The sequence below is a fragment of the Ambystoma mexicanum genome, chromosome 4p (genome assembly GCF_040938575.1).
Source record: "Ambystoma mexicanum isolate Mex_15411 chromosome 4p, UKY_AmexF1_1, whole genome shotgun sequence".
NCBI lineage: Eukaryota > Metazoa > Chordata > Amphibia > Caudata > Ambystomatidae > Ambystoma > Ambystoma mexicanum.
This window is the reverse complement of record NC_090927.1, coordinates 198299229-198325328: the sequence shown is the minus strand read 5'-3', so window position 1 is coordinate 198325328 and position 26100 is coordinate 198299229. Positions and strand designations below refer to the sequence as shown.

Here is a 26100-nt window from a genome sequence, read left to right as displayed (position 1 = left end):
TACCCCATCCCTACTGGGAATTATAGCCTGATCCTGTAAGCCCCACCCGAGCAACACACATTGGCACGTCCCTGGGACAGCGGAATTCACCTATAAAGACCATCCAAATCTGGACATACCGCGCAGCTGGGTGGAGGAATAGGAGGGAGAGTGGGGTTTCACCCACTACTTCTTCCAGCAAGTTTCGGCCCCCGTGCCAACCCGTGGGGCATGTGCCTGTCTGCAGTCTGTCAGGACCTAACCAACCAAGGAGGTTGACCTGGGTGTGTGGCCCCCACCAGGAATCGGTGGGGCGTGTGCCCGTCCGGAGGCCTCCTCCCGCTCAACAGGCCCGATTGGGGGGCTGCCCCACCTTTAATTAGGACCAGTGCCCACGCCCCGGAGATCCACAACAACTCGACCCCGGGCCAGCGCAGCACAACCTCGGGCCCACTGGGCCACGACCCACCAAGCAGCTGGGGGGCAATAAGCACCCTAGCCCCAGAGGGAGACCCCACGATCACGCCACCCAAGAGAACTGACACACACCTCCGGCGTCCTCTGCATCATTGCACCCCCGGCCCACCCTGAACTCGCAGGCTGCCCGTGACCCAGGTGAGAGTGCCCGCCTGGAGGGTCGCCCCACCCCCTCGCAGGGGACAATCCGTCGACTACAAAACCCACTGGTGCGACGCACTACGGACTGGTCCTGGGGTGGCATGGTATTCCCCCCTAGGACACCCCGGACTGCAGCGGACCCCGCGGCAAGGGACCAACGACACCCCATGAGCTGGAAGAAGGCCCTACAAATGTTTCGCTTCCAAGAAACAGCAAACACGACTGAGGTCCCCACTGTCACCGGAGCCATGGCCCACACGGAACCCGCAGGCCAACCCGCAATGACGATGGAAAAGGGCTTCGCCACCATCCTCAGGAGATCAGAGAAATGAGATCCGACATTGCCCAGAAGTTCGAGAAACTGGACCAAAGGATAGACAAAATTGAGGATAGAGTCCTACAAGTGGAAAACTATCAATCATCCTCTACATCTCAGGAAATCCAATTTGACACACGGCTTGCGTCTTTGGAGAAGAGGGATGAAGAGAGAGCCAGGATTACGGACGACTATGAGAACAGGGAAAGGCGGAACAATCCAAGGTTCTTTGGGATCCCGGAGACGGAGGGTGAGACGGAGAGAGAGCTGACTCGAGTGGTGAGAGACATCATCACCCTCTTGTTTGCTGAAGAAATGACGACGGAACTCACGTTTGACTGGGTGCACAGGGCCGGGGGAAGAGCGGGGGGCCCCAGAACGGTTCTGGCCCGCTTCCACTATTACACGGAAAAAGCCAAAGTTCAGGAGGCTGCGAGGAAGGCGGGGGCGATAACCTATAACGGAGCACAGATCGACATTTTTCAAGATCTTTCAGCTTACACCCTAGCCAAACGGAGGATGTGCCGCCCTCTGACACAACAACTGAAAGAGAAGGGTGTCTGCTACAGATGGGGATATCCCTTCTCCCTGTCCTTTGAATATTCAGGCCAACGCACAACGTTGGTAACCGAAGAAGACATTAAGGGCGCTATTCAAGATTATGTGGGCGAACCCGCCCCCCGGAGGGAACCAGTGGGTCCGGAGGCGCTCGGAGGGGGTACCCCCAGGCAGCCCAACCCCAGAAGGAGAAAAACCGGCACGAGGAAGTTCAAGAAATTGAACACACCACCAACACCAATGGAGGAAGACCGGGCTGACTCAGAGGGGTGACACCAGCGACCCCACGGAGATCATCGGGTCTAGAAAGCAGAAAGACACTGGAGATGCCTGGTTTGCTGTACCCCCTTGAACTGCAAGTATAAGGGGGCATAGAGGGGATCATAACTGTGGGAACCGAGAGATGCATCAACCAAGGCCCGGGAGAGTAACCAAATTGAGAGGTTAGGGGGAGCGACGAGAGGGGGTAAGGGGGGGGGCTCACGGTAGCGAGCTTGGGATCGGACGCCTGGCCGAGGGGAACCGGCTGGTGGTCCAGCCAACAATCCAGGAATGGAAGAACTACATGGCTGGACGCTGGGGAGGGGGGTGGGGGTTTGTTTACAAGTTGGAGGTTTTAGGGCGGGGAATGCGTTGGGGGGGGGATGTTGGGGAAACGTTTCAAAGAGATCCAAACAAGAAAATACAGTAAGCAGGAAGGGAGCGTCCATGCGACACCGGTGACCAAGTGGAAAGGCGACAGCGACTATGGCTGATGACCGACCGACCCTAGGGGTGGGAACGCTGAATGTGCCGGGCCTTGAACACCACCACGAAAAGATCCCTAATCAGTAGGGAGTTTAGGAGGGTTAAGCTGGACCTACTCTTTGTGCAGGAAACACACTGGGCGAGGGGGAAGGAGCCCAGGTTGCGGGGTGGCGGAATTGAGGAGATATTCTATGCATCCCACAAGGGGAAGAAAAGAGGGGTTGCAATTCTGATCGCTAGGGGGTTGGGTTTCGAGAAAGACTCCATCCTAAGGGACCCTGAAGGCCGTTACCTCTTCGTACGAGGCTCCCTAGAGGGATCACCCATAACCCTGGCGGTTGTATATGCCCGAATGAGGTCCAGGCCCAATTCTGGGAGGGAGTGGGGGAAAGGCTGAAAACCTTTGTTCAAGGCCCATTGGTGGTGGGAGGCGATTTTAATATGGTCCTAGACCCATCCAGAGATAGACAACGGGTAGGTGCACCAAACCCCAGACTCGCTGGAGACGCCACGTCACGTCACGCTGCTTCCAAAGGGTGAATGATGACCTGAATCTGGTGGACACGTTACCTACCCCCCGAGTGGGGACTCCCTCTTTCTCGTACTACTCCTCCACCCACAAAGCCTTCTCCAGAATAGACTATATCCTTGCGGACGAGGTACTCCGACCACACATAGCGGGTTACAGGATAGACCCCGTCCCCTGGTCTGACCACGACTTGGTTAGAGTCACCTTGGCAGGGGACTGGTGCAGAGAACGGGGGGATGCTGGAGATGTAACAACGCCATCTTGAGAGACGAGGTCCATGCCCAGACTGTACTGGAGGCCATCACAGAGTTCTTCGAGCTCAACAATAACCTGGAGGTGGGCACGCACACTCTCTGGGACGCCTTCAAGGCAACACTAAGAGGAGTGCTCACAAAATTGGTTCCCGACAGAAGAGGGAAAGGGAGACTCAGGAGAGGATTCTGAGGGAAAAAATAGCGTGCCTCCAACCGGGGGGCTCCCCAGCACAAACCCTACAGCGAGACCGCATAGCCACCCTGGAGGACTACAGGCTCCAATTGAAAGACCTACTCCTCCATAAAACGAAGAAAAGCCTCCAAATGGTCAAACAGAAATACTATGAGAAGGGGGACAGAGCGGATAGGATCCTGGCCTGGAAATTGAGGGGAGGTCCAGAGAAGCAGAATGGTGAAGGGAGTGAGGGACAGCAGGGGTACATTGGGATATGACACCCCCCATATAAGCGATGCCTTCCGTCAATACTATGAGACACTATACGCCTCCGAATATGACGGCGGCAATGCCCATATCGAAGAGTTCCTCAACTCCATATAGATACCTTCCCTCCCACGGGATCAGGCAGAGGGGCTGGAGGGTCGGATGACCGAGGAAGAGGTGGAGAAGGCGATTAGCGGGATGAAGGTGGGGACTTCCCCGGGGGAGGATGGCTTTTCGGTGTATTTCTATAAGAGGTTCCGATCCACCCTGTCTCCATACCTGGCGAAAGTTTTCAACTCGGTATTGGAAGGGGGCACTCTCCCCGACACCATGATGGGAGCCATTATAGTGGTCCTTCCCAAGGAAGGTAAAGACCTGAGGGAGTGTTCGTCCTACCAACCCATATCGTTGCTCAACATCGATGTCAAAATCTTGGCTAAGGTGGTGGGTAGGCGGATGGAGGGGATAATGCAGAAATGCAGAAGCTAGTCCATGGGGACCAGGTGGGTTTCATTAGGGGCAGACAGGGATTGGATAATATCCGCAAAACGATAGACTTGGTTCATTTCGCCCAAAATTCAAATCTCGAGGCATGCATCCTGTCCCTGGACTCGGAAAAAGCTTTCGACAGAGTAGAATGGAGATACATGACCCTCCTCCTCCAACAAATGGGCTTTGGGACGCACATCCTGAGCTGGGTTGCTGCCCTCTACAGAGCCCCTACCGCAAGGGTCCAGGTGAACGGAGTGCTGTCAGAATCTTTTCCCCTCACTCGAGGGACTAGACAGGGCTGCCCTCTTTCCCCCCTTCTGTATGTCCTCACGATGGAGGCTTTGGCCATAGCGGTTAGGTCCCACCCAGATATCAGGGGTATTGGAAGGGGAGAGGTGGAATTCAAGCTATCCCTATTTGCGGATGATATCCTAGCATACCTAGTGGACCGGGGCTCTTCGGTCCCTCCCCTCCTGTCCCTGGTCAGTTCGTTCGGGAGGTTCTCAGGCCTGAAAATAAATACCGCCAAGTCTGTCCTCCTTCCGATGCGCCTGGTGGACCCGGTACTAGACCCCCTGACTAGGTTTCATGGGATAGCGGTGGGCAAGAACACCATAAAATACCTGGGGGTTCTCCTCACTAGGGACTTAACAAAACTAGGGTCTTCCAACTATGAGCCCATGCTAACTGAGATCGCCTCTGACTTGAGAAGATGGGGAGGAATGATCCTCTCATGGTACGGTCGGATGACGGCAGTCAAAATGAACATACTGCCTCTGCTCTTATACCTTTTTACAGCCCTCCCTACCCGGGTACCCGCTCAAACATTTATAGATTTACACAAGGGGGTCCGAGACTTCATTTGGCAGGGGAAAACCCAGCGGATTGGTAGGGCCACCTTGACGCTTCCGAGAGAGGAGGGAGATTTTGGTCTCCCAGATTTCCAACTGTATTATCACGCAGCACAACTGCGGGTCCTTCTAGAACACATAAAGGAAGGTTTACGGACATATTGGTCATACCTAGAGGACATAGATGTCCACCCCCTAAAAGTCTGTGACCTCCTGTGGGCCCCTCGCAGGTCTATCCCGAAACAAGTTCTATCCCACCCGACCCTGGGTGTTCTCTGGGACATTTGGAGGGAATGCCCCCGGACAGCACATCTTTGTTCATGGCCGTCCCCCATGACCTCCTTGTGGGGGCCCCCCCTGAAATTGGGCAGTAGAGGGTTTAGACAATCCCAGAGTTGGTCAGATGTGGGACTGGAATGGGCGGGTCAGCTGTTCAGGGAGGGGGAATTCTTGAGTTATGAGGTCCTCCGGGAGGGACTGGGAGGCGGGACCCTCTCCATTTTCGAATACCTCCATCTCAAGGGCATCCTTAATGACCCTGCTTGGGGCCCTAACCTGTGGAGACAACTAAATCCCTTTGAGAAACTCCTTGACTCAGCAACCTCTAGAAAGGGAGCGGTCTCCTGTATGTACACTGTCCTAAACACCCATGACCTCCAGGCTAGGCGAGGTTTCCGTGGTTTTTGGAGTGATCTGGCGGGGGAGGAGATATCAGAGGACGCCTGGGCTCGCATTTTCAGGATATCGTTTCATGGCAATCTTTTCACCTCGGATATGGAACACAACTTTAAAATCCTGCAGGGGTGGCACAGGGACCCAGTAAAACTCAAATGTGCACAGGGGTATCACCTGAATGCCCGAGGGGAAGTGGCCAGTTAGGGACTAGAAGTCATATGTGGTGGCTATGCCCGAAGGTACAGACCTATTGGGAATCGGTGAGAGATTGGATAGCGGAGGTAACGGAGGACCCTCTACCCCTCAACCCGCTGACCATGCTGCTGGACCTCCCCCCGGAGGAAGCGGAAATACACCGGTACCCAAGGATGTGGGAAACTATGTTGAGAGCAGGCAGAGTGGCCCTAGCCCAGAGGTGGAAGAGTCTGGAAACACCTTCCAAAGAAGATTGGACAAAAAAACTTAAGAACATGTTCTTGATGGACAAACTGACTGCCTTGGTGAACAATGACTCATGCTCATTCCTCGCTGAATGGTATGGGGTCCAGCAGACATGGGGATGGGATGTCCACTAGTCCCGAAATCGTGCCCCCGGTTGGTCAGGGCATGACCATCGCTGTGAAGGACAATACCCAAATGGAGGGTCCCCACGACCTGGGGCGACGTCGGCTTCAAGCCTGTAACTGAATGGGTCACATGTTGCGGCGCTTCAAAGACCTAGGAAAAGATGTGAAAGTTTGGTCTCTTTTCTGCTGTTATGTTTGGTTTGGACATGGAGAGGGGGAGGAAGGGAGAGGGTCACAAAAGGGGGGGATGGGCACCTCAGTTAGGCCCCGTTTTCTGTCTTTATGTTTTACAAAATGCTAATAAAAACCAAAGTTTAAAAAAAAAAAAGACATTGAGATTCGTGAACGAGAAACCATAGTGAACCCGGTGGAGGGAGGCTATAGATTTGAGATGTGTCTGCACCCAGAAGGGGGGGACACAGAGGTGGATACCTATCACCCAAATACAGGTAAGAAACCCTTATGAAAGAACGTTTTTGTTTTGATACTTCGGAAGACTATCAAGCCCTTGGAAACCGGCTGGCTTGACACTCTCAGGCTTCTCTGCTCTCTGAGAACGCTCCTTTTCTTTTTATGACCCTTGGCTGGGCCTCCTCCCACAGTGAGGATTATAGTCCTCTTTCTCTTTCAGTTGAGTGCTCTCCATCACTTGCTCACTCTTCTTCACAGTATTATTACAGTGCCCTTCTTTAGGTTCAATCTTGGGTTTTACATCACAGTAACAATCAGTGGCTTGATCACTTTGGCCCTTCTAAAGCCTTGACGTTATTTATGGTCCAAGAGTGAGTAACATATGGAGTGTCTCTGCGGAATGGGAGTCCATGTCCCCAAGGGGGAGGGGGGAGTCTCCCCCGATGAGGTTCCGCTTGTCTATACCCCTAGGGAGGGTATTGCATAGCAGGCTCACCTCCCGAGCCTCACAAGGAAAGGCTCCCCCCAGCAAGAAGTGACTGAATCCTGCGATTCATCACAATCCTTATAAGAAAGCAATCGGTTATAGGCAAGCCTTCAAGAGACTTTGAATCTTGTCAAGGACCTAGGGGTTGCCACTAAGTGTCTGAGAACACATGAATCATACAATGACCACAAGCGGCAGTGTAAGAGCCTTATGGGGAAAGAAATCCCCAGCACCTTTTTTTAAAAGGTATATACATTTTTTTATGTAGTGTGAGGGCATTTTGGAGTAAGACAGACAACAGATTCTGAATTTATAATAACATTTTACTAACCTAAGACAGGATGGAAAAAAGCCTATCTAGTCCTATAATATGGGAGGATTTCCCTACCAAACCAAAACTAAGGAAAGTCAAAGTCCAAAAGTTCAACTTAAGAATCTGTCTGTGTCCAAAACCTATACTTGTCCTCACAACTAACCTTGTACAATGTGTAGGGATGTCGACAACTACAAAAAAAGTAAAATAAAGTTTAGGCCGTTGTCCAACTTAAAGTTTTCGTATAGCTCCCTTCCCCAAGCATAAAACCGTTCCAACAAAAGTTTCAGGGTGGTATGGACGTGTCCAGTACACTGGGATTCCTGCCGCAAGTTTCAAAACCCAGTTAAAAACACAAAATATCTCAAGGACTCATCCTCAATCAATAATTAATGCAAACCTCAGGGTTCCCTTCCCAAGAGGCCCTTTCAATGAGGTACTGTTTCCCAGGTTTCTTAAAGTTCTGTGCCACACTTGCACCTTCTGCATATGGTTAATCATGGTACAACAGAAATATGTTGGCCGAAGGATGCAGTTCGTTGTGGCTCACTTGTAAAAGTTCCTTCCCCAAAGTTCCATTCACTTTGGGAGCTAAGTATACACTGGGTTCACTTGTTTTGAGAAAGTTCTATTTCTTTTAAGGTTCAATATATGTTGGTTTCTTTAAGTCAAAGTTGACTTGATTTATAAATTCACCATATGTATTAATTTCACTTGCGTTCCCTTTTGAATTGCTGTGCAGGATGGATTCATTTGAATTCTAAAGCTTCAAATCTTCATGTGTAACAGGTTTCCTTAATGCGGTATTTAATAAATAAGAAGATAGGTTTGTATTCAGTTCGGCATTCAAAAAAATGAGATATCATTGTGTTCAGTTTCGCGTTGAAAATTGAATATTGGTTTCCATTTAGATTGCTTTGGCGTTATATTTAGTTTGTTCTGTAGTATTGCGCTGTTGTAATTTACTTTCACGGCTAGTACACAGAGACCTTCGATACTGTGCTTTCGTGTGCACGTGACCACTCCGTAACAAAGTATTCTCAGGTATTTAGAGATTAACAAGTTCTATTGTTCACTGTATGTGCAAGGATTCTGATCGGAGACCTTCGACAACATGAATTGTTCCACGCGACCACTCCAATACAAACTAACTTTGCGCGGGATATCTAACTCTCGCATACCGGGTTTCTATCTTCATGGAAAATCACTGGTTGCTTCATTGCGAGTGTCGGCAGCGCAGATCTATTGGCCTTTGGCTCTCCACTTCCGGGCTCCACCTCCTGCCCCTTAGGCACTCCGGGGTCGACTTCTGTTGCCAGGAGATTGAGCACTTCAGATCCCAGAAGAAGGGGCAACCTCTCTGAACGGCTCCCCTGTCAATGCACCTTTGGTTCCACAGATCCCTGGTCCACAGGCCGCTCTCTCCTGAACCGCCAGCATGCTCCAGACATACATCACCTCACTGTTTCCTTTTGCCTCTGTGCTGCTGCTCCTCCCTCGTCGTGCTTCTCTTGCTACTGCCTTTGCTGCCATTGCTTCTCTCTTCAGGCAATCCTGATGGAGCTTGATATGCATCTACAGCCCTCTAGCAGGCTGCAGGTGGGGATTTGTAATTAGCCCTGCCTGACCATCCTTAAGGGGACATGCCTGATCTCTACTACTCTGTGGGCCTCTTCCTCGTCCCAGTACCAGAGTTGTAAAAGCACCTAGTCTTTATTACTCTTGGTTTCTTCCTCTTCCTCCTCTTCCTCTTCCTCTTCCTCTTCCCAGTACTTTTAGAAGTCATATAGGAGGAAGCCAGGGGAGTTGTCTCAAAATACCCCATGAAGGTGGGAGAAGGGTTGGTTTGGTCATTATTAGGAGAATGGCGATACCATGTCCCTCCAAAGGGCATCACGCTCCCAGGCCCCAAAGATCCTCCATCTACGTGATCCTCCCTCACTTGTCTATCCCCTTTGCTTGTCTATCCCCAGGGTCAGGATCCAAGAGCAATGGCCTTTCCCTGGCCACCTGCGCAGAGGATCCATGGGGAATAGGAGTGAGAATACCCTGAGGTTTCTCACAATAGAGAAAAGAAAAACTATTTTACTGGTTGAGGTTAGGTTCATATGCAACAATTCTCCACATGACACTGCACATTTGCCAGGAATCCCTGGTCAGGTTAGCTCCCTCATTCTGCCAAACAAAGTCATAATCTTTACCTATGCCAAGACACTCCTAAAGATAAACTCTACTCATTGAGGAAAAGACCAATGTGTCAGTTGAGAAAACAGTCAGAAAACAAAAAAGCATCACACGTGGCCATCCGGGCTCACCATAAGCCTCTTAGTTTCGAATCTCTAGGACTTCAGAACAGAGTTTACATTTCTTATTATATAAAAAGGGCCAGCGTATGTTGGGTGGATTAAGGGAGGGTTTTTTGTTTTGGGCTGTTGAAATTCCCCTTTGACAGTCTAGAGCCTTCTACCATGGCATCTCATTAGATTGTAAAAGTGGAAACAAACTACTCACTATTCAGGATGTAATGGAAAACCTAACTTTTCTAATAGGCCTTTGACATCAGAAGGACGTTGTCGGAATCGCTTAGCATTTCTTCCTGTGTAGAAGATGGGGGTCAGATTACCAGACTGGCTCTTGGTCACCTGTATTATGGGTCATGCTCATTTTTGTAACAATGTCGTCTGAAAGTAACTTTAACTTCAGACTTGTTGCTCACTTTACACAGCAATAGGTACTTTCACTAAGCATCAATATATTGTGTCTTTATAGGGTTCTCGCCCTGATGGACTTTGAGACTAGTAGTTATGAAATATAAGCAATTGTTCTTCATGATTTCTCATTGTGGCTTCAGTTGTCTTTCAACCGTGTCGTTTCTGTATCTTCCTACAGCTACTGTCCTGGCGGCCCAGATTCCGATTTTGAATATTCTACACAGTCATATACAGGATATGAGGTACTGATGTGTATGATGATGTAACATTTCCCGTTTCATGCTATGAAAGGAAATAAGTATGGAAAACATTTTATTTTTTGAGACTGTAACATGAAAATGTAAGTTATGAACAATAACTTTGTGTCGACCCCTAAAGTTTCCAACTTTTTATCAGTTAGGGAAGACCTTTCAGCAGGGTATAGATAATGTTGTGGATGCTGTAAATTGGTGATTTTGAGAGGGATGTTGGATGCTTGGGGAGACTGAACCAAACAATAATCAAAACTACAAACACGCCAAAATACTACAAAGACGATTCTCAGTGCCATTTCTAAACATAATGCTGCAAGTTTGTCTGCAGAATGAGGTTATAGCTGCCCACACAGAAAAGTGAAATGGGTATATTTCATTTAACACTAAATTTAGGAGGGAATCCCATATATACCACTGGGTGGAAGCTCTACCTTATAATGGGTAGTGAAACTTTATGTAAACAAGAGATAGAGAGCTCTATTCACAGTTTTCAACATTAAACAAATGGCTGTTCTGTAAATATTCTATGCATAGATTATTAAGTCATGAAAATACAATTATATAAAAAATTCAACACTTTAAAAACACTGTGTATAAAAAATACAATTCAAGAGTTGTGACATACACCGCCTTTAAATTCGGCTCTGATCTTAATTGATTGGGGGTAAGTCTGGTTTTAGAGGTTCCAATTAATGTCCCTTAAACACATTAATCAATTTCTTGACATATCGCTGTTCTTAATGGTAATAAACAAAAACCATTATCGTATTCTCAACATGTTTCAGTCCTCTAATAAGTTGTTAATGGGACCTTCGTCAGGAGTAATGTCACTATTAAATCTATAAAAACATAACTACAAGATATAGTGTTTTATATAGCTGGTAAATTCATACAGCTTCTTGTAAAACAGTGTAACTGTAGTTTTCTTCATACAGTAACCGTTGAAACTGTTGAAAAACAACAAAAAAAGAGAGAGAGAAAGTAAGCTTCAAATGCTTGATTGAATCTCTTCAAGATATTCACTTATCTAGAACATACCAAATGGTAAGTGTACCTGGTCTGTTCTGTGGAGAATTTAAAGAAGCAGCCTTGAGTATAGCAAGGGTTATCTTCTCTTAGGTCGAATATCCCTCAGTTTGTAGAAATAATTCACCTGCAAAAAAGGTGTATTGCTTTTACATTCCTGAGTGTCTAGAATTCAAATGAGACTGGCACGGGAACACTTCTGCTCGTTTGACTAGTGCTGTGAAATTAAAATTAGATATTTCTAAAGGTAAACACAAAATACAGGGGATGTCTGTACCTGTTGTGAATGGGAGGAGTCTCAATTCTCCTTATTCATAGTCTCGTAAATATTATGGGATGGAGTTCTTCAGAGCGTTTGTCTCGAACGCTGGTATAGATTTTCAATTGTCTAGGCACCTATCGGTAATTAGAAATAATGACCTAAGTTGGAACATTATAGTCATTTAGGACTGTTAGTAATATCATAATATCATGGTGAGCAAGAGGAAATCTTACCTCAATATATTATGTCGCTGTATAAATGAAGGAGTATTCAAGCCTTCAAGCTAGGTCTCTAGTAACCGTTTATCCAGTCCCTTTCAGGTCTGTATGTAAAACACAGTAAACATTTGCCTTGTTGATCGATTTATAAAAAATTCATAATAAATGGTTGCTCGATCTAGAATTAGTTAAGCGGCCGTATGTTATGTGTACAAAAACAGACCGAGTTCTCCCTTAGTAAGTATCCTTACCTCCAATATGTAGTATGGAGACAATAGTCCGTGATTGTAGATATTACGAGCTCGCCGCCAGTCCGTAAGCTGCCAATCGCTTCCTGGGTTTCGGGTGCCATCTTGAGGAGTCCTTTTAAGAATGCCTAAGTCCTTTTTTTGTGTTTATCGTGGATCGGGGCGGTCATTATTCTTAATGACGGGTGGCTCTTTCCGTATCAGTGTAATTAGTCTAAGGAGATTTAGTGCACCTCAAACATTAAAGTTCCTGTCCTTATGAGGATGAATAATTCAAAAAGTCATAGTGATAAGAGATTAACAGTTATTTGCAAGTACTAGTTGCAGGTAAATGTAATAGTGCATGGTATCTCTCAGGTACAGGCTCAGGAGTTCAAAGGTTATTAGATCCTGATTTAGTTATATTTTATACCATTCTACGGCCTCATTAAGCCCTAGCTTATCACTTTTGGTAAGAAATATTAATCTTTGTTCTTTTTCAATTAGAATTTTTTTCTTTTTCATAATATCTGGGCCGCTCATGGTGAAGAGAACGGTCCATTTCACATCTTCTGCGGTATGTTGGTTAGCCATAAAGTGCTTGACCATAGGTGCTAATAAGACTTTGTTAATGCAGCTACGGTGTTCAATAATTCGTGTTTTGATTTTTCTAATTGTTTTGCCTATATATCTTTTGCCACGGGGCAACTAATCATATATATCACGAATTCAGTGTTACAGTTTCAAAAGCTGGTCTGTTTCCATTTCTTTTCTAGGCCAATCTCTACTACTTTAGACTTTGCAGTGTATTTACATACGCTGCAATGTCCACAAGGGTAGTGTCCTATTATAGGGCCTAACCCCCAGTTTTCTGTAAGTGTGGTATTTTGTTTTTGGGTAGTTTTAAGTTTACTACTACTGCTGTGGTTCCCAATGGTGGTTGACTTTCTGTAGGCAAAAAGGGGGCAGGCAATTGGAACTGTTGCCTTTTCAAAAATGTTCCACTGTTTCCTGACTATGTTAGTGATCGTTAGACTCAAGTTGGTAAAGGTATTAACGCTAACGATCCGATCATCTGGAGGTTTTTTAACTTTGTCTTCCAACAGTGATTCTCGATTATTATTGTACGCTCGTTTAGCTGCTTTTCATATTAGCTTTTTGGGGCAATCTCTATCTTTAAGTATGCCCGAAAGTATCTCTGCTTCTGTCTCGTATGCTTCCCTTTGACTACTGTTCCTTTTCAGTCTTAAAAATTGGCCGTAAGGAAGATTATCTTTTAAATGTTTGACATGGTGGCTATTATAATGAAGGAGTGAATTTTTATCTGCGCTTTTATGAAACGGTTTAACTAGTAGGACTCCTTCCTGGTGAAAGATGGTTAAGTCTAAGAAGTTCACACTGTCTTTGTCAATAGTCATAGTAAACTGCAGATGTCTATTACATTGGTTGAGCCAAGTAAGGAATTAATTAGCTTCTTGTACCGTGCCTTTCCATATAACGATAATATCATCTATGTAGCGTGCCCATGAAATTAGGTTCGCTACATAGCTACATAAGGGTGCAAAGTATAAATGAAAGCCTTCTCAAAGTATTCCACATACAAGTTAGCCACGCTGGGGGCCATAGTGGCCCCCATTGCGGTTCCTTCTGTGTTGGTAATAAACTCCCTGGAACTCAAATAGTTTTGAGTTAGTGCTATCTCGAGGCACCATAGTATGAAGGACGTAGGGACTGGATCATTATCAGTCCGGGCCAATACTATCTCTTCAATAGTATTGAGTGTTGCTCTCTGTGGTATATTAGTATATAGTGAAACTATATCTAATGTCATCAGATAGTGAGAGGAGTTGTCGTATGGCTGATATTCAAATTTTTTGATAACGTCTTTAGTATCTTTAAGATACGATTTCATTTGGGTTACATATGTCTTTAAGTAATGATCTACATATTTTGACAAGGGCTCTAGGATTGAATTAATCCCAGCTACTATGGGTCCTCCAGGAGGTTTTAATAAGGTTTTGTGCACCTTATGTAGGCAGTAGAAGGTATGTGTAATAGCTTCTTTGTTGATCAAGAAGTCACTCTCTTGTCTACTTATCCAGTTCCTTTCTTTGGCTTTTGTCACTTTTGATTCTATTACTTCAAGAAGCATCTTAGTCGGGTTACCCGTTAGTTTTTTATAGTACGTGGTGTTCTTTAATTGGGTGAGACACTCTTCTACATAGTCTTATTTATCTTGAATAACTATGCTACCGCCTTTGTCGGCTCTCTTTATTATGATTATTTAATTTTTAGATAATGCACTTAGGGCATCTGTTTCTTTCCGGCTGAGATTATGAAAAAACCGACTATTCGTCATTTCTAGTTTTTCAATTTCTTGTAGGACTCTTTTTTTTTTCAAAATTCCTAGATTCAGGCGAGAAAGTGGAATTAGGTGGACAGAACGATGAGGGATTTTTTAGCCCTGAATGGTTGATCTTTTGTATAGATTCTAGTTCATTGGATGGATCGCCAAAAAAACTCTTTAAGGTGTATTTTACGCATCAATTTATTGAAATAGACCCTAAATTAAGGGTTGTGTTGTTTGCTGATCACATAACCAAGGCCTTTATTCAGAACCTGTTCCTCTATGGCAGTAGTTTTATATTGGGAAATATTAACTACGAGCGATTCCCGCTCCTGAGCTGGCGTTGATCGCTGTTCCATTAGCCCCGTGTGGGGCCTTGTTGTAAAAAATTCTTTGATCGATTCCCTTGATTATTCGCTGGAAAGAAACAGATGCCCTAAGTGCATTATCTAAAAATTAAAAAATCATAATAAAGAGCCGAAAAAGGCGGTAGCATAGTTATTCAAGATAAAAAAGACTATGTAGAAGAGTGCCTCACCCAATTAAAGAACACCACGTACTATAAAAAACTAACGGGTAACCCGACTAAGATGCTTCTTGAAATAATAGAATCAAAAGTGACAAAAGCCAAAGAAAGGAACTGGATAAGTAGACAAGAGAGTGACTTCTTGATCAACAAAGAAGCTATTACACATACCTTCTACTGCCTACATAAGGTGCACAAAACCTTATTAAAACCTCCTGGATGACCCATAGTAGCTGGGATTAATTCAATCCTAGAGCCCTTGTCAAAATATGTAGATCATTACTTAAAGACATATGTGACCCAAATGAAATCGTATCTTAAAGATACTAAAGACGTTATCAAAAAAATTGAATATCAGCCATACGACAACTCCTCTCACTATCTGATGACATTAGATATAGTTTCACTATATACTAATATACCACAGAGAGCAACACTCGATACTATTGAAGAGATACTATTGGCCCGGACTGATAATGATCCAGTCCCTACGTCCTTCATACTATGGTGCCTCGTGATAGCACTAACTCAAAATTAATCTGAATTCCAGGGAGTTTATTACCAACACATAGAGGGAACCACAATGGGGGCCACTATGGCCCCCAGCGTGGCTAACTTGTATGTGGAATACTTTGAGAAGGCTTTCATTTATACTTTGCACCCTTATGTAGCGAACCTAATTTCATGGGCCCGCTACATAGAGGATATTATCGTCATATGGAAAGTCACGGTACAAGAAGCTAATGAAATCCTTACTTGGCTCAACCAATGTAATAGACATCTGCAGTTTACTATGACTATTGACAAAGACAGTATGAACTTCTTAGACTTAACCATCTTTCACCAGGAAGGAGTCCTACTAGTTAAACCGTTTCATAAAAGCACGGATAGAAATTCACTCCTTCATTATAATAGCCACCATGTCAAACATTTAAAAGCTAATCTTCCTTACGGCCATTTTTTAAGACAGAAAAGGAACAGTAGTCAAAAGGAAGCATACAAGACAGAAGCAGAGATACTTTCGGGCAAACTTAAAGATAGAGATTACCCCAAAAAGCTAATACGAAAAGCAGCTAAACGAGCGTACAATAATAATCGAGAATCACTGTTGGAAGACAGTTAAAAAACCTCCAGATGATCGGATCGTTAGCGTTAATACCTTTACCAACTTGAGTCTAACGATCACTAACATAGTCAGGAAACAGTGGAACATTTTTGAAAAGGCAACAGTTCCAATTCCCTGCCCCCTTTTTGCCTACAGAAAGTGAACTACCATTGGGAACCACATCACTGGTAGTAAACGTAAAACTACCCAAAAACAAAATACCACACTTACAGAAAACTGGGGGGTTAGGCCCTATAATAGGACACTACCCTTGTGGACATTGCAGCGTATGTAAATACACTGCAAAGTCTAACTAAGTAGAGATTTGCCTAGAAAAGAAATGGAAACAGACCATCTTCTCAAACTGTAGCACTGAATTTGTGATATATATGATTAGTTGCCCCGTGGCAAAAGATATATAGGCAAAACGAATAGAAAAATCAAAACACAAAATATTGAACACCGTAGCTGCATTAATATCAAAGTCTTATTAGCACCTATGGTCAAGCACTTTATGGCTAACCAACATACCGCAGAAGATGTGAAATGGAGCGTTCTCTTCACCATGAGCGGCCCAGATATTATGAGAAAGAAAAAAATTCTAATTGAAAAAGAAAAAAGATTAATATTTCTTACCAAAAGTGATAAGCTAGGGCTTAATGAGGCAGTAGAATGGTATAAAATATAACTAAATCAGGATCTAATAACCTTTGAACTCCTGAACCTGTACCTGAGAGATACCATGCACTATAACATTTACCTTCAACTAGTACTTGCAGATAACTGTTAATCTCTTATCACTATGACCTTTTGAATTATTCATCCTCATAAGGACAGGAACTTTAATGTTTGAGGTGCACTAAAGCTCCTTAGACTAATTACACTGATACGGCGTGAGCCACCCGTTATTAAGAATGACCGTCCCGATCCACGATAAACACAAAAAAAGGACTTGGGCATCCTTAAAAGGACTCCTCAAGATGGCACCCGAAACCCAGGAAGCGATTGGCAGCTTACGGACTGGCGGCGAGCTCATAATATCTACAATCACGGACTATTGTTTCCATACTACACATTGGAGGTAAGGATACTTACTAAGGGAGAACTCGGGCTGTTTTTGTACACATAACATACAGCCGCTTAACTAATTCTAGATCGAGCGACCATTCATTATGAATTTTTTATAAATCGATCAACAAGGCAAATGTTTACTGTGTTTTACATACAGACCTGAAAGGGACTGGATAAACGGCTACTAGAGACCTAGCTTGAAGGCTTGAATACTCCTTCATTTATACAGCGACATAATATATTGCGGTACGATTTCCTCTTGCTCACCATGATAATATGATATTACTAACAGTCCTAAATGACTATAATGTTCCAATTTAGGTCATTATTTCTAATAACCGAGAGGTGCCTAGACAATTGAAAATCTATAGCAGCGTTCGATACAAGTGCTCTGAAGAACTCCATCCCATAATATTTACGAGACTATGAATAAGGAGAATTGAGACTCCTCCCATTCACAACAGGTACAGACATCCCCTGTATTGTGTGTTTACCTTTAGAAATATCTAATTTTAATTTCACAGCACTAGTCAAACGAGCGAAAGTGTTCCCGTGTCAGTCTCATTTGAATTCTAGACACTCAGGAATGTAAAAGCAATACATCTTTTTTGCAGGTGAATTATTTCTACAAACTGAGGGATATTCGACCTAAAAGAAGATAACCCTTGCTATACTCAAGGCTGCTTCTTTAAATTCTCCACAGAACAGACCAGGTACACTTACCATTTGGTATGTTCTAGATAAGTGAATATCTTGAAGAGATTCAATCAAGCATTTGAAGCTGACTTTCTCCCTCTCTTTTTTGTTGTTGTTTTTCAAGAGTTTCAACGGTTACTGTATGAAGAAAACTACAGTTACACTGTTTTTCAAGAAGCTGTAGGAATTTACCAGCTATATACAATAACAGTATATCTTGTAGTTATGTTTTTATAGATTTAATAGTGACATTACTGTTGTATTGTGCCTGTCTGAGGTGAGGTAGCTTGAGATGTCATGTGGAATGTTTATGTGTGGATGATGGAATATTCTAAGTGAGTGTTTTGGGTAGAGGCGGTTACAGCTGGCTGGCCCTGGGTGATGGGAGCCGGTGTTGTCACTGTTTATGTCCTGTATGTCTTCATGTGGATATGTAACTAAGAACTTGGAAATAAACTTACTTGAAGATATCTTAAAGAGCCTGGAACCTGCTTTTTAACAATGGCGACGAGTACGTCTTTGGTAACCTACGCGCCACAAGCTGATGGACTGAGGACCCTGCTGCGGGGGGTGCAGGAAGGACAAGCTTCTGGAGAAGGACAACACTGCCCCCCAAAAACTGTAAGTCTCCTCACCCAGAGTGCAGGGGGAGCCGGAGGATTAAAGCCCGATCTTTGGTGGGACCGGCGCACATAAGTAGTGGGCAAGCTGGGCCCCAGGGAGTCTTCACGGAGAAGCCCTGACATGGCTCCACAGAGCGCAGGGGCAGGAACAGGAATTGGCCCCCATTGCAGATGAATCAGTTCCAGGAGCAGGAAGGAGGACTGCGTCCCAGGGTTCAGGGGAAGTCCAAGAAAGAGGCCCCTTTTTGGATGGGCAGCTCCTAAGTAGGAGGCAGCGCTTTGCCCTAGGGGCTGGAGATGGCGCTGGACCAGCAGGTGAAAGATAATACTGGCAATACTGGGAAATTGATGTTTGTAAGCAAACACTGTACCCTGGTCCTCCGTGAGATTTAATGAAGAGCTAGCCCACTGGGAGGAATGTGATGCTACTCTACGTTTTTTTTTTAAGTTAGAATGGCAATAGAAAAAAAGAGACGCTGCTCTGTGTTTGGGAAATGGATGTGAATTTGACATGAACAAGGACTGTTTGCCTGACTACACGTCACTCCCATGTCTCGTGCACTCATAGCAATGGGGAGCTGCTGTTTTAAACGCTGTCCTTCTCACAAGATAATTGCAGGCTTTGAAGTTATGGGAGCCTGGCAGCACCGTACTGTGCTTATCGTGCACATCATGTTTTTGGCTGTCTGAAACTCTGGTGATTTATGAGCCTTTCGTGGCGAGGTCTCCTGGGAAGTGAACGGCCGTTGGCCTATGAAGCTCTGCATAGCCCTGCTGAGCGGTAGTGACTGATGACGTCACACATGCAGCAGGGGGAGATGGTGAAGCGTAGAATGTTCTTTGGAATGTGCTATGGTTAGAGCTTCGTATTATAAGTGCTGTTTGCCCTGAGGATGTAAAAGGGAAAGTACTTTAAGGAATCTGACGTTTGGCAAGACACGTGTCTTAGAAGGAAGGAAGCAAAATATGTGTGCAGCTATATTAAGGCAGGAATGAACAATGCTTAGAACATGGGAACCCTATGATATGAATCGGATCCAAGAGACATGGTTTGTTTAGGTGCCAAATGCTGTGGTCTCTGCTTGGCAAAAGAGCCATTTACAGCGTATTGTGATGCTGCTCCGTCTCAGTTAGTGAGGCGACAGGTAGCGGCCAAAAAATAAGGTGACATTTTTAGGTCATGACAGTATGGTGGGGTATAGGCTTGTGCAGAGAGTAACAACCATAATGTTGGGTAGTTTGGAACTTTAATATACCTATTTAAAACTGACGGAGCATTTTTGCATGTGCAGGATGGTGAGTGCCTTCGTGCGATGTGAATCTGTAGAATGGGGGCACTGCGAGGATGCAAATTAGTTTGTGTTTATAGAAGATATACATGCATCTTAAACAGCGCTGTTCTGTTATGTAAATGGGTACGTGAAACGGTGACAATATAGTGTGGTAATATGTTGTGTTGAAGGGTATTTAGCATAATTCTTTTGAGGAATTGCAGGTTTCGAGTGCCAAGCACCATGGCACATGGACACTAATGTGCATAAATTGTTGCTGTTAGTGTAAGATGGGTGGTATGTGTATGAGTGTGATAGCTTTAATCAATTTGAGGATTTTCAGCTATATTGCACATGTCAGTTGAGCCTGTGTAAATGGCTATGGACTCATAGGTTCGCTTAAGAGCCTACAAATGGCTATGGACGTTTTAGTTCATAAAAGTGTTAGTTTTGGGGATTTTACTATGAGCAACATGGTTTTGTATTCAAATGTGCACAACGCAAATGTTTTCAATGCGGTTTATGTATTGTTTACAGCATATGGTTGCAGCATTCTATGATTTTGGAATGCATGTTATGATGATTCTGACTCAGATAGGTTGGAGAGAGTCAGAGAGTGTTGGGTATTGGGTGAACTCACATTCAGCATGGAAGTGTTGCAGTGTGAAATGCATGGTTTGAGTTGTTTGGGTGATGTCAGTGGGGTATATAGTTTTCCTTACATTGTTTTGGTTTGGTTTGGGTAGTTACCTGTCATGGTAAAAGTTGAACACCCATGCGATTGTTCTAGAGTGAGGTAGCGCCTCGACTCTTTCAATTAAGGATGTTAGGATTTTCTAATTTCATGTGAGGGGGTTGGTCTGGTTATAGGGGTTACCTGATTCCGGTAAAGGTTGAACAGCAATGAGGTTGTTCTGTGAGGGAGGTAGCGCCTCCTCTAGGTTTTTTTTTTATCCTTCTCATCACATTGGACAGTAGGTAGCTGGTGGTAAAGGGGTAGCTGGGGACGCCTGGTAATGACCCGTCGGTATTAAGTGTGGTAAGTCCTGAGATGATGAGTATAATTGTTTTCTATGTAACTTGTGGTATTTATTGTGGATTTCTTGTATCCATGGGTTCAACAGCTTGTTTTAGGTTAGGATGTTTTCCTTGCTATAAGACTGTTGAGTTTTTACCAGTCATTGATGTTGGCATTGGAAGTGCGTGGCCACTGCTCCCAATGGGTTTGGAAGGTTTGCACAATCTGGTCTGGTGTAATGCGTGTGGCGTTGAGTCCATGGGTGTTTGTGGTCTCAGTTATGTTTTGTGTTTCCACTTTGTGAATCCCTATTGGAGTGAGGTTGTGGTTGTCTTTTTGGAGGCTTTGAGGTCTCAGCTCTCTAGACTGGCAGTCTAGAGGCCTGCTGGAGTTCCAGGGTGGCAGCCTGGACACCCGCGTCGTTGTAGGCGGGGGCAGGTGGTAGGAGATGTAGCAGTCTTGTGGTTGTTCAGGAATGTAGGTGAAGTAGCCCAGTTTCAGGGTTGGCCAGGTCCTGGGGTGAGAGCCCAGTTGCTTGTTTGTGGCAGGAACAGGCAGATGGATGACAGTATTTTTGTTATTGGTACATGGAATGTAGTTTGTCAGGGTGTGATGTTTTGTTGGTTGGGTTTGGCCTTGGAAGTGTCCGTCTGCCAGTTGAGTGTTCCGTGTGCGTGTATCTTGGAAGGTGGTAGTTGTGTATGTGACTTGTTCTGTGCATGTATGGTTTAGTAAACGAGGGAGGTGTGTTGCATTGTGCCTGTCTGAGGTGAGGTAGCTTCAGATGTCATGTGGAATGTTTATGTGTGGATGATGGAATATTCTGAGTGAGTGTTTTGTGTAGAGGCGGTTACAGCTGGCTGGCCCTGGGTGATGGGAGCCGGTGTTGTCACAGCTTATGTCGTTCATGTCTTCATGTGGTTATGTAACTAAGAACTTGGAATAAACTTACCTGAAGAAATCTTAAAGAGCTTGGAACATGCTTTTTAACAATTACTCCTGACGAAGGTCCCATTAACAGCGTATTAGAGGACTGAAACATGTTGAGAATACGATAATGGTTTGTTTATTACCATTAAGAACCGCTAAATGTCAAGAAATTGATGAATGTGTTTAAGGGACGTTAATTGGAACCTCTAAAACCAGACTAACGCCCAATCAATTAAGATCGGAGCCGAATTTAAAGGCGGTGTATGTCACAACTCTTGAATTGTATTTTTTATATACAGTGTTATTAAAGTGTTGAATTTTTTTATATAATTGTATTTTTATGACTTAATAAACTATGAATAGAATATTTACAGAACAGCCATTTGTTTAATGTTGAAAACTCTTGAATAGAGCTCTCTATCTCTTGTTTACATAAAATAAATTTCATTTAATACACATAACTAAATCCATTGGCCTTCATATTCGCACCAAATATAAACTCCTATAACAAGATTGGTGTCACATTCCGGTATTAGGTGAAGCAACCTTTTTGAAAAAACCCATTATAAAAAAACGATTTAGAAAGACCACTCCGTGACCTCACACGATTGCGAGCAGGGGCTGACAGCCATGCCAGGACCACGCTGACGAAGGAGACCGGGTAAGTGTGTGTGTGTTTGTGTGTGTGTGTGTGTGTTGTATATTTGCGTATGTTTGGGTTGGGGGAGTCTTCGTTGGGAAGGCAGGCGGGGGGGATAAGGGATGGGAGTATGTGGGGGTTAAAACCCCCGATTTTGAATTAATCGTGCCAGAGAGTGGGTGGGTCGTAGGGGTTGGAGTGGTGGTTTTGGGGGCGAGGGAAAGCCTTTGATTTGCTTTTTGTAGGCCGCCTTTCATCATGCGAGAAAAATCTGTCTTTTTGTTAGGCGAGTTACAAAACGAAATTATGACATAGAATCCACTGTAAGGAATTCATGGTGGCAACAGTAAAGACAGACACAAGTGATCACAGTTCAAGGGTGTTTATTGGACTTTATAATGGGTGAGCTAAACCTAAATCTAAGATTTGATCACGCTGCGACGCTCAAATAATAATAAGGCAGTCCTAGTGGCGTCTAAAAAACCAATTGCCAATCCTTACCGCTAAGTTACAAAAAGAGTGTGGGATAATGTTCACCATAAAAGAAAGAAGTGTTAAATAAGTCAGGATGGTATGGCTGGGTCTTCCTTCCCCATGTTTTTAACACGGGACAAGGCAGGACTTCTGAGCACAGCACACTCCTGGGCCTCTCCAGCATGAGGTTCACAATTCCAGTTCAACGATACCAGAACCTTCACGGGCCAAGTCTCTTTTCTACAAAGTCTCTTGCCTTAGAAGGCCTGATCTATCAAAATAACAAACAAACAAAAGTTCCTTCAGTAATCTTGTGCTTTGGGTGGTTGCTCTTCACCCCTTGGATCTCCCTCTCTGCTGGGCTCAGATTCTCCTTGCAACTTGGATCTCCCTTTCTCAGGTTCACTACGGCCTTTCAAATGTAGCTTGCAATATTCAAAAGTCTGTGTCTTTTTAAACAACTTCCAACTGTGGACAACCCTCAGCCGGGTTCACTCTTGTCTCACTACGTTCACGGGTGCATAACTCTTCAAGCCAATTCGCAGGCATCCCTCTGTCGAGTTCACATTTGCCGCTCTCACAGTTAACTTTGCTTTTTCATGATACAGGATTTACTTTTCTTAGTTTTCCCTTGGCAATGGGTTAGAGACTTTCGAGTGTACAAGGGATTTGACGTGACCCTTGTAGAACCACTCCGACACCTCACGCTGCCATTTCCTATGGTGTTCTGGTATGAGGGCCAGCGAGAGTCCTTTGACTGGGCACTCCTACGGCGCCTGACCACTCTACAGTTGGCCCTTCTCTGGGCTTTCTCAAAGGTTCAAACACACAAGTTCTTAGTTCACGTATTATGTTGCCACTTGCAACCTTGGGCTCAACACAGTTCGGTTTGCTATCAGCTTTCTCTGACTCACAGGCTGTGTTGAACCCGCTGGTCTGTTTTGTCTCTGGAGTCAAGGACGGTACCACGGTAGCCAGCGTGCCTCCCCGCCTGTGTTATCCGTCACAACACACGCCAGCTGTACTTCCCGGTCTTGTAATTCCTTTATTGGAGGCTTTGCGGTCTTGACTTGAAAAGGGCAAGGGCAACTCCCTCTTTGTCGTCCTATCAGGTCTTGCTGCTTTTTTCCTTCTCTTGAACTGCCAGTCTGGAATAGCTGTCTCCTCGTGCGTTCGGCCTTGCTCTTAGTGTGCTCTCGTGCTCTGCCTTTTATCCCTGTGGGAAGGTAAACGCCTGTCAGGTGTGTGTGGTTCTGGTCAATTGCCTGACTCTGCCTGACCCTTCTATTGGGACATGTCAGGTAAACGGCTCTGGTGTTAGCCCGTTGTCTTTCTCTGTGTAAGAAAGTGTTTGTCGGAAAAGGGGGTGGGGGTAGAGCTTCTAAGTGTCCTACAGGTTAGGATGAGGAAAAGGTGTTGCAGGGAAGGGGGTACCGTGTCTCAACCTTCGGTGTCCCACTTCCACTCCCCAAAGACCCCTCATCTAAGTGATCATTCCCCACTGGTCCTCCCCCAGAAACTTGATCCAATAGTGATGGCCGTATCCTGGCCGCCTGGATGACAGATCTCCGGGGACTAGAAGGTGATACACCTTCAGGGTTCTCGCACCACCTTCCTTCTTAATATTAATTTGAACAACAGTTCCCGTGGCACATAATTTAAAGATTATCATACAAACACATTTTTGTACACTTTCTGTATTAACAGCTTTGCTTATCAATTTAAAGAATATTTGCAAGGATGTTAACAAAAAGGTGTACAATTGTACACTGTAAAATACTCTGATACCATCCCAACAAATCTTGACTGTTGAGCACACCAGCACACATTATGCACGTCTGAGCGTGTACTCGAGGCAGCCATAATCCATTACATAATGAACCAGAAAAGGGGGTAGGGGGTCAAAAACAAACAGTTAAAATACCACTAATAATTGACTGAGTTTACATTGGATCAGAGAAACTGTCGGCGCCTACCACCCCCATGGTGGCGCAACCACATCCCGGGGGGGGGGGGGGCGGAACAAGAGCCCAGCAAGAAATGTAAAAAAAAGTGATTTTTTTTAGATTGGAGGAAATGGGCAGGGGCGTCTCACATGGTTGGACTGGACCATTAAACTGTCTCAGGCACCAATGAAAAAGTTGACCTGCAGTTGCAAATGGATAATCATTCCTTTAGTCACAGACTATTTGAATAATACCCAAGGGGGTGTTTTTTGTTAAAATTTAAGCAAATTGGGATATTTAAAGAATTCAGCAATGGCTCACATGGTCGGACTGGATCATAAAACTGTCTCAGGCACCAATGAAAAAGTGGCCTGCAGTTGCAAATGGATATTCATTCCTTTAGTCACAGACTGTTTGAATAGTACCCAAGGGGGGGGTGTTTCTTGTTCAAATGTTACCAAATTGTGATTTTTAAAGAATATAAATTCAGCAACAATGGTCAAAACTACTAGCTGCATAGTGAAGTAACTCATCAAACTGGCCCACATTGGCCAAAAATGTGGCCCGCCTTGACTGGCCTGCACTAGCATTTTGCATTTCGGTACAGGCATCGCCCTATTGTCCTATAGGCCAGTCCGAGCCTGGTGGTTCATCCATAATGGGCGAGGGGGGCGTCCACCCAGTGGCCACCTCACCCATTATGGAGGAGCCGAGGAGCCTGCCCAGTGAAACACTGAGCACTCCCTCAGCTGCTTTTTCCAGCTTAGCGAGTGCTCCCGGGCTGGCTGGCTGAACTGTCAAAGGGAAACGCTGTTTCCCTTTGACAGTTCAGTTCCCCAGCCGCACATGCTCTCTGAGCCATGCAATGCTGGGGGAGTTTTGCTTCGCCAGCCTTTCATAGCTCATTGGAAATGCTGGCTGGGGCACTGCATGTCTGTATGTGCGAGAGGGAAGCTCCTGCGCCTCCTCGCACATACAGACAGAGCAACCTGGAGCGGGACATTTCAGCACCCATGCGCAGGCCCCTGCAGAAGGTACTTTTATGTTCATTTATTTTTTATTTAAATATGTGTATGGATGAGTGTATGCTTGTGTTATGAGTGAGTGTATGGCGACAAGTGCTCGTATAAATGATAGAGTGATAACTGTGTGAATGTGTGTTTGTTTTGGTCCGTTCAGCCGATTTTGGCAAGTGGGGAGGTAGATGGGGGGAAGGAGGCTTGTATAACAAAGGCATTTTTTTTTTAAACTGTGTTTATTTTTGCAACAGAGCAGAGTGAGAACATTACAAATACAATCAGCACATGACAGTCAGACCCCAACTTTTCCCGCCATGCCCCACCCATCCCCCCTATGCTTCTTCCTCCCCTCGAACTCTCACTGTTCCTTCCAGAATTCTTGTGGTGTTCCAGGGTAGGTGGGTTATGGCTGGGAACCTCCGAGTATAATCTAGGAATGGGGCCCAAGTGTTCTGAAAGCGATGCAGAGTCCCGGCTCTGGCCGCTGTGATCTTTTCT

General features: G+C 45.0%; 1 protein-coding gene across 2 annotated transcripts in view; it reads left to right on the top strand.

The window, feature by feature from the left end:
* Positions 1–26100, top strand: part of ELP3 (elongator acetyltransferase complex subunit 3) — a 1295792-nt gene that overhangs the window by 239598 nt on the left and 1030094 nt on the right. For both annotated transcript variants that reach the window (XM_069605694.1, XM_069605692.1), the window contains exon 5: positions 10128–10191. In XM_069605694.1, the coding sequence (XP_069461795.1) occupies positions 10128–10191 (64 nt within the window). The remainder of the gene's footprint in view (positions 1–10127; positions 10192–26100) is intronic.